Below are 9,492 nucleotides of genomic sequence, written 5' to 3' on the forward strand. Positions count from 1 at the left end.
TAACTTCTTCAACAGCATCACTGCTGTTCTCTGCTTTTGATCATTTGTACAATCCTGGGGACCAGTGGAAAAGGCGTAGAGCAGATACTTTGCCCAGCTTTGCAAGAGGTCATTCACCACCTCCCCTCCCAGGTCCTGACACACGGATTGGCCACAGGCACTTTGCTGTTTCCATTTGCCAACAGGTCAATCACCAGCCCCTCAAGTTGACTTTGAATGACTGGATGCTTCAGGGGGCAAGTTCCACTCTGCTTCTTCTAACTTCTGCCATTTCAGTCTTGGTTTTCGCCTTCCTCTTGAGGGGCGATGCAGAGATAGGAAGCTTACTCCACTTAGATCAGGAATCGTTATTTCTCTCTGGGGTAGGGCGGATCACATTCTTCTCAGCTTATTCATGAAAACCCCATCAGATGGGTTGACTGTCACAATCCGAACAAGAATGTAACCCTTGATACTCCAGAAACTGTATCACTGCGTTTCAGCTTTCTCTTTGTACAGCGCCATGATCAGAAAAAATTGTCTAGGAAAATAAAGTACATTTCTTTCTTCCTCAAAACCAGTATTAATACTACCATGATTCTGAAAGAGACCCTGGGAGCACTTGTCAGATCAAATAGTGTTTATCCATGTTGGGGGAGGAGGGGAATTTGCTATCCAGTGGCAGAATGGAACAATTATCTGAGGGATGGTAACATGGGAACGCAAAGATAAATCTCCCACTGGAACTCTACCGCCTCTGCAGTGTCCCCTTTGCGCCCATAATCCGGGGTCTAACTCCAGAAAGGGCTGGTTCAGGGTCACGCAGACAGCTCTGAGGTAACGGAGGGCAGCTGTGGACCTCGCCCCAACATCCTGCACTTGTTCTAGCTCCCATTTGCAGCATGGTATTTTCTCCTGTCGTACTTCAGGGACTGCTTCAACTTGCCATGTGACCCGGGTTCCTTGCTATAGCATCTGTCAGGAGCCAGGATAGTCAGTCAGCTTTTCCGATGACTCGCAACAGCCTCAGCTTTGCAAAAAGTTTCCCACTGTATGAGTAAGAGCTGGGAAGTGATTTGCCCAAAGCCCCACGTGCCCTTGTCATACTGATTTCTATCCTACTATGCCGTGGGACTGGCAGGTCGAGAGGGACCCCTCCTCCCTTGCAGTGCTGCTCACTCACGTTGGCATTGCTTGCCAGAGCAGGCAAAGGCACTTACGCTCTCAGATAACACTTCATACTTATTTTTTGGGGGGAGGGGGAGGCATTGGTCTGAGACCACCTGCCAGCTTCCAGGCCCCCGGGGGACTAGGGCTGAGGTAACACTTGCCTGTGCCTGTGAAGGACCTGTATGGTGAGGCGGTCACTTTTTCAGGTAAAAATCTCCCCTACGGAGAAACGCTGAGTGTCCTTGACCAGCTGGGACAAGAGCCATCGTTACCTTTGTTAGCGACACCAGGCTGAATTTGATTGGCTGCAACCTGAAGAACCTTCCAGCCTTATAACATGGAGGCCAGGGGGCTAGAAAGAAAAATGGTGGGTGCCTGCTTGTTCTTCCAGGCCTGGGCTGTTGTCCCCCTTCTCATTCCATGGCCAGCTACAGAGAGGAGGAGATGGAGGTAGCAGTAGTGATGCAGGTCAAGCTACGATGATCAACATGGTATAAGAACCCATATAAAACAGAACCTGCAGCAGAAGCCAGGAACAATAGCCTGGACATTAGGGTATGGTGACCTGCAGCAGCAGCTGGAGAGGACAGCCCAATACTTCCCGTTATTTAGAGGTGGCAGGAACCCCCCAGCCCCCTATTACGTCTTCTAAAGTAGGAGTTCTCAACCTTTTTCTTTCTGAGCCCCCCGTACAGTTATAAAAACTCCTCGGCCCACCTATCTCACAGTCACTGGTTTTCTGTATATAAAAGCCAGGGCGGGCGTTAGGGGGTAGCAAGCAGGGTAATTGCCTGGGGCCCCACCCCACAGGGGGCCCCACAAAGCTACATTACTCAGGCTTTAGCTTCAGCCACGGGTGGCAGGGCTCAGGGCCTCTTGCGGTGGGGCTTTGGCTTTCTGCCCTGAGCGCCGGCGAGTCTAACGCTGGCCCTGCTTGGCAGCCCCCATGAAACCTGCTCAGGGGACCCTGGTTGAGAACCACTGTTCTAAAGGAGCATAAGGAGCGGGATAGACAGCTACCCCTTGTCTACAGCAGCTGCAGACCTCCGTAGTTTCCCAATACACTGCCTGTAAGAGTCGATCCTTATATATTATCCAATATTATTGTTGGATCCCCTAATTCTGATCCAGACAGCTGGCCTCTCTCCCATAAGGAGGAAGAATTCACTTTTGTGTGTTCACATGCACATATCCAAAGAAACCAGCAGGTCTGTAGCCTGTTTTTTTCCGCATGGCTCTGCCACGTAGCACTCTCTGTAGGTGAGCAGGGGAACCGGTGGTGATATATTTCCCCTTTGGGAGTCTGCCCCTAGGAGCCTGCTTCAGAGGTGGGGAGAAAGACTGGGCACAGATATTTCTCCAAAAATATTTCAAGTGACTAGTGACCTCTCTGCCCCCACAGAGGTGGGGCTTAGTGTCTCCCTTCCTGCACGGGAACACTTCTGGCTTTCTCCAGGAAGGTTCTGGCCTGAGACTCAGGCCTGGTCTACACTAGGCGTTTATGTCGAAGTTAGCGCCGTTAAATCGAATTAACCCTGCACCCGTCCACACTGCGATGCTATTTAGTTCGACATAGAGGTCTCTTTAATTCGACTTCTGTACTCCTCCCCGACGAGGGGAGTAGCGCTAAATTCGACATGGCCATGTCGAATTAGGCTAGGTGTGGATGGAAATCGACGCTAATAGCTCCGGGAGCTATCCCACAGTGCACCACTCTGTTGACGCTCTGGACAGCAGTGCGAGCTCGGATGCTCTGACCAGCCACACAGGAAAAGCCCCGGGAAAATTTGAATTTGAATTCCTTTTCCTGTCTGGCCAGTTTGAATCTCATTTCCTGTCTGGACATCGTGGCGAGCACAGCAGCACTGGCAACGATGCAGAGCTCTCCAGCAGTGATGGCCATGCAGTCTGGGAATAGAAAGAGAGCCCCAGCATGGACTGATCGTGAAGTCTTGGATCTCATCGCTGTGTGGGGCGATGAGTCCGTGCTTTCCGAGCTGCGATCCAAAAGAAGGAATGCAAAGATCTACGAGAAGATCTCTAAAGACATGGCAGAGAGAGGATACAGCCGGGATGCAACGCAGTGCCGCGTGAAAATCAAGGAGCTGAGACAAGGCTACCAGAAGACCAAAGAGGCAAACGGACGCTCCGGATCCCATCCCCAGACATCCCGTTTCTACGAGGCACTGCATTCCATCCTCGGTGCTGCCGCCACCACTACCCCACCAGTGACCGTGGACTCTGAGGATGGGATACTGTCCACGGCCGGTTCCTCAGACATGTTAGGGGACGGGGAAGATGAGGAAGGAGATGAGGAGGGCGAGGCAGTTGGCAGCTCTCACAACGCTGATTTCCCCGACAGCCAGGATCTCTTCATCACCCTTACAGAGATCCCCTACGAAGCGTCCCCAGCCATTACCCCGGACACAGAATCTGGTGAAGGATCAGCCAGTAAGTGTTGTAAACATCTAAACATTTATTTTTAACAAAACAGGAATATTAACAATTAAAAGAATGGGTTGTTCATGATTAGTGTGCCCTAGGCGCTTAACGGTTTAGTAAGGGGCAGTGCAAGTTTTGAAAAGAAATCTAGCAATGTCCGGTTTTCAGTGATTGTCCTGCACAAGCCGCTCTACTGTGTATTCCCTGCTACTGCAGCTACAGTAAAATGCGGTCTATATGTGCGGGGATAGAGCAGTAATCCTCCTGGGACATCTCGATGAAGCTCTCCTGGAGGTAACTTGAAAGCCGTTGCATGAGGTTCTTGGGGAGAGCGGCCTTATTGGGTCCTCCGAAGTACGACACGTTGCCGCGCCACGAGATTATCAGGTACTCGGGGATCATTGCTCTGCACAGCAGGGCGGCATACGGCCCTGGTCTTTGGAGGCTTTCCCGGAGCATTCTCTCTTTGTCGCTCTCGGAGATCCTCATCAGGGTGATGTCGGCCATGGTGACCTGCTTTTAATTAGGTAGGGGAATGTTAGTGTTGGGACTGCTTTCCCGTTCCTTTACAGAACTGTCACCGCTGGTTTGCAGCCACGCGGTGGAGGCGGGAGAGGGGCAGCCGAAAGGGATCATTCCCGGGGACAGCCGCGAGGGGGTGGGACAGGGGCAGAGTTCCCGCTTGCCGGATTGCTGGCAGCAGGGACTGACATTGATTTAAATGTGAAATGAGGCCAGTGGTAATATAAAAGTTTTAAACTGCCACAAGTGTACGGCTTACCATGTCTGCCTGCAACAGAAATTCCGTTGTGCTGCCTCGCTTCTCAAATGTGCTGTTCAAGACCCCAGGCACAGAATGCGAAGGCCGAGAATTCGACCTTGTGCTGAGTGCGCATGTGAAAGGTGCTGTGCATGGTCTTGTTCACAGAGAAAGACTATGTTCTTTGTTCACAACTACATTTATCTTTCAGAGGAATTCACTCCCTTTTTCCCATTTCCACAGCCCCGTCTGCGACTGTCTCACAACCTAGCCTGGAATCACACTCCCAGAGGCTAGCGCGGATTAGGCGTAGGAAGAAGAGGACACGGGAGGACATGTTCTCTGAGCTTATGGCCTCTTCCCAAGCCCAGGCAGCACAGCAGACCCAGTGGCGGGAGAACTTGACCCGAATGCACCAAGCCAACATGGATCGGGAGGAGAGGTGGCGGCAGGAAGACCAGCAGGCGACTCAAACGCTGCTTGGACTACTGAGGGAGCAAACGGACACGCTCCGGCGCCTTGTGGATGTTCTGCAGGAACGGAGGCAGGAGGACAGAGCCCCGCTGCAGTCCATCTCTAACCGCCCTCCCCCGCCACCAAGTCCCATACCCACCTCACCCAAAGTGCAAAGAAGGAGAGGCGGCAGAGTCCCTGCTAACTCTCACTCCACCCCTGCAGAGAGCTCTAGTAGCAGAAGGCTCTCATTTCCCAAAATTTGAAAAGTTCTTTCCTTCCTGCCTGACACAAGCCCACGTCCAAGTTTCACCTCCCAATGCCATGTGTAGTTGATAATAAAAAATTCGTTTCTGTTAACTACTGTTTCAATCATGTTCTTTTGGAGGAGGAGGGGAAAGGGGGTTGGAAATTGGACAGGACAGTCTCCTTTGGCAGGGTACATAGTCGGGGGCAGGCACAGCAGCAGGGCACATACACAGTGCAGTGATGCAGTGACTAGTTGCCCCGGTTAGTCTGGGAGGTTGTTTTGATGTAATGTTGGGGGGGGGTGGGTTGCTCTGTGACTTTGTGGCGGGGGAGGGCAGTTACAGATCTTAAGCGCCGGTCCTTAGACAGGATCACAGAGCCACACAGCATGGGATCTGTAACCGTCCTCCCCCTGCCACAAAGTCAAATAGACCTCCCATACACACAGTCCCGATCAGGAGGGGTGACAGGCTCCGTTGAAACAAGCATCCCACCGCAGCGGAGCCTGTCAATCCTTGAGTTTAGAAGCTGCATTCGCATCACAACACTAGACCCGCCCCGCACCACAGTCTGCGTCCCAGTTTTAAAAAATTCCCGCTAAAACAGTATTAAAGAAAACGGTGTGCTTTAACAAAGTAGAACTATTTTTATTTCGACACGTGTGTTGGAGGGGGGGTGAAGGGGGTATGTAACTGGATAGGATAGTCAACATTACCTGGGTAAAGAAACGGGGGCAGGTTTAGCTTCTCAGTACACAAACTATAAAATCACAGGTTACCCTGCTCACTCAGGAACTTTGCTTTCAAAGCCTCCCGGATGCACAGCGCTTCCCGCTGGTCTCTTCTAATCGCCCGGCTGTCTGGCTGTGAGTAATCACCAGCCAGGCTATTTTCCTCAACCTCCCACCCCGCCATAAAGGTCTCCCCCTTGCTCTCACAGAGATTGTGGAGCACACAGCAAGCTGCTATAACAATGGGGATATTGGTTTCGCTGAGATCACAGCGAGTCAGTAAGCTTCTCCATCTCCCCTTGAGACGGCCAAAAGCACACTCCACCACCATTCTGCACTTGCTCAGCCGGTAGTTGAAGAGTTCTTTTTCAGTGTCCAGGGCGCCAGTATAGGGCTTCATGAGCCAGGGCATTAGCGGGTAGGCTGGGTCCCCGAGGATGACTATAGGCATCTCCACATCCCCAACAGTTATTTTGTGGTCCGGGAAGTAAATACCTTGTTGCAGCCGTCTAAACAGACCAGAGTTCCTGAAAACACGAGCGTCATGAACCTTGCCCGGCCATCCCACGTAGATGTTGGTAAAACGTCCCCTGTGGTCCACCAGTGCTTGCAGCACCATGGAAAAGTATCCCTTTCGGTTAATGTACTGGGTGGCCTGGTGGTCCGGTGCCAGGATAGGGATGTGAGTTCCATCTATGGCCCCACCGCAGTTTGGGAATCCCATCGCTGCGAAGCCATCTATGATCGCCTCCACGTTTCCCAGGGTCACTACCTTTGGCAGCAGTACATCAACGATTGCCTTCGCTACTTGCATCACAACAACCCCCACGGTAGATTTGCCCACCCCAAACTGGTTCGCGACTGACCGGTAGCTGTCTGGCGTTGCAAGCTTCCACAGGGCTATGGCCACTCGCTTCTGTACACTCAGTGCAGCTCGCAACCGGGTGTCACTGCGCTTCAGGGCAGGGGACAGCAACTCACAAAGTTCCAGGAAAGTTCCCTTCCGCATGCGAAAGTTTCGCAGCCACTGGGATTCATCCCAGACCTGCAGCACTATGCGGTCCCACCACTCAGTGCTTGTCTCCCGTGCCCAGAATCGCCGTTCCACGGCATCAACATGACCCATTGCCACTGTGATGTCCTCGGCGCTGGGTCGCCTGCTTTCTGACAGGTCTGTGCTACTCTCAGACTTCAGGACATCACCGCGGTGCCGTAGCCTCCTCGCCTGACTTTTCTGCATCTGCCTCAGGGAAACCTTTATGATAAGCTGCGAAACGTTGAGAGCGGCCACAACTGCAGCGATGGTCGCAGCGGGCTCCATGCTCGGAGTACAGTGGCGTCCGCGCTGTCAATGACTGGAAAAGCGCGCGAACTGTTTTCCCGCCGGCGCTTTCAGGGAGGGAGGGCGGGAGTGATGGACGGATGACGACAGTTTCCCAAAAGCACCCTCGACTCATTTTGTTACCCAGAAGGCATTGCCGGCTACACCCAGAATTCCAATGGGCAGAGGGGACTGCGGGAACTGTGGGATAGCTGACCACAGTGCACCGCTTCGAATGTCGACGCTATCACCGTTAGTGTGGACGCACAAAGTCGAATTACTGTCCTTAGTGTGGACACACACGTTCGACTTTGCAATATCGATTACAAAAATTCGATGCAAGTAAAATCGAACTACTCTCGTAGTGTAGACAAGGCCTCAGGGACGGGCTCCCCCAAAGCTCTACCCCTCTCTACAGCATAGGATCCAGATGGGCCTGTGTTTCCCCAGGAGATCTCAGCCTGGAATATGGGGGGCGGCGCTGTTATAGAAAGGGAGGGAGCTGGGCCTGAAGGCCCCTTACCGCACTCTCTGGCATTGGCAGAATTAGTGCTGTGTTCAGTGCCCTCCATCCACGACCCGCGGGGAAGCACAGAGGAAGGAGGCAGCGAAGCGCTGCAGTCAGATGCCTGGCTGCTGGAGTGGGATGCAGGACCTCCAGCACAATTCTCCATCTGGTGCACTGCCCTTCTGGCTTCGCTCCCCGCGCAAAGAGGGGGCGGCTGAGGTTATCCTCCCCAGACTGGGCTGTGAGGGAAACGGCACTCTGCCCAGAGTGTCGGCTGAGCTCCCCAGTAAGACATGGACTAAGTTGGGGGAAGCAGGAGACACAGACCCATCCTTTGGCCTCTGGCTTTTCTTGGTGTAGAGCTCCCACCCAGAAATCTGCAAGGGCACCAGCTACAGCTAGTGCCTCGGGAGGGGAAACAGCTGAGGGGACAATCTCCCCAAAAGGCGAATGCAGCGGGGATGTGGCGGAGAAGTAGACAGACTCTAAGCCAGACCTTGGTCAAAATCTCAAGTTTGGCATTTCCTGCTGAAAGCCTGGCAGCAGGGAAGGGTGGGGGAGCCACCGGGGAGGCAGGTAGCCCTGTGGGAACTTGAGGGGGCGGGGCGCTGCTAGTGACTGACAGGGCTGGTCCTGCCACCAAGCTGCAAGCATGAAGAAAGCAAATCTCTCATCCACTGGCAGGGTTTACCACGTACACACAGAGCATTCATGCTGGCTTTGAGGTGGGTTGGGCACTGCCCACTCAGCACCGTGCTGCCCACTGCCCCCCAGTCACAGTGATCCCCAGACTCATTACCAAGATTGCAGAAACAGCGATTGTGAATCTGCCACATCACCTGATTTCTGTTTAAGGTTTGACAGTGTTGCCTTCAGCGCTGATGGGCATAGGCAAAGCAGCTCCGTTAAGTCCGCCCCTCTGGCCACAACGTAACCGGTTTGCAGTCCCAAACTGGGCTGCGTGCTAAGGGTTGTGCAGCTGCGTGTGGCCGAGCACAATCTGCAGAGGTTAATGCATTCGGGGCACCTCCAGGCAGTCAGTCTCTGGCCTTTGCACCATTTCCCCAGAATGCCCAAGACTGACTCAATCTCTTTGCTCTCTTCCGGTGACTGCCTGCCCTGGGCCCCCGAGCGCATTCATGGCCATCAAAGGCAGGCCAGCATCACGTCTCAACCTGAGCTAGAAATGACCGAGCTCTGTATTTGCCCAGATTTCTGGCACATCTGAATAAAGAGGAGTTCTTGATATAATTGTTTGCATTTGCACAGCTCCTTTCATTCAAGGATATTTCATTGTTTTACAAATACCCATTTCGGGCTCAGGGGCCCACGCGGTTCTGTAGGTAAGGACATCCACTTTACGGATGGATGAACTGAAGAACAGAGAGGTCAGTGACATGCCCAAGGTGAGAGAGAGAGAGAATGACCACTGGCAGCTCCAATGATAGAAATGCCCCAAATCTCATGTTCTATCCACTAAACAACACTCCTTATAGATTCATAGATTCTAGGACTGGAAGGGACCTCGAGAGGTCATCGAGTCCAGTCCCCTGCCCGCATGGCAGGACCAAATACTGTCTAGACCATCCCTGATAGACATTTATCTAACCTACTCTTAAATATCTCCAGAGATGGAGATTCCACAACCTCCCTAGGCAATTTATTCCAGTGTTTAACCACCCTGACAGTTAGGAACTTTTTCCTGATGTCCAACCTAGACCTCCCTTGCTGCAGTTTAAACCCATTGCTTCTTGTTCTATCCTTAGAGGCTAAGGTGAACAAGTTTTCTCCCTCCTCCTTATGACACCCTTTTAAATACCTGAAAACTGCTATCATGTCCCCTCTCAGTCTTCTCTTTTCCAAACTAAACAAACCCAGTT

The 9,492-nt window shown here is 52.5% G+C and overlaps 2 protein-coding genes across 7 annotated transcripts in view; one reads left to right on the forward strand and one right to left on the reverse strand.

Moving 5' to 3' along the window:
- The window catches only part of PPP1R16A (protein phosphatase 1 regulatory subunit 16A), a 69,396-nt gene that overhangs the window by 23,084 nt on the left and 36,820 nt on the right, over positions 1-9,492 (reverse strand). The gene's annotated exons all lie outside the window — the stretch shown is intronic.
- Positions 2,626-5,164, forward strand: LOC135981865 (uncharacterized). Its single transcript, XM_065586407.1, has 2 exons — positions 2,626-3,600; positions 4,595-5,164. Exons 1-2 carry the CDS (start codon positions 3,024-3,026, stop codon positions 5,068-5,070), a joined length of 1,053 nt encoding a protein of 350 aa, XP_065442479.1. The 5' UTR covers positions 2,626-3,023; the 3' UTR covers positions 5,071-5,164.

This window comes from Chrysemys picta, chromosome 2 (genome assembly GCF_011386835.1).
Source record: "Chrysemys picta bellii isolate R12L10 chromosome 2, ASM1138683v2, whole genome shotgun sequence".
Classification (NCBI taxonomy): Eukaryota; Metazoa; Chordata; order Testudines; family Emydidae; genus Chrysemys; species Chrysemys picta.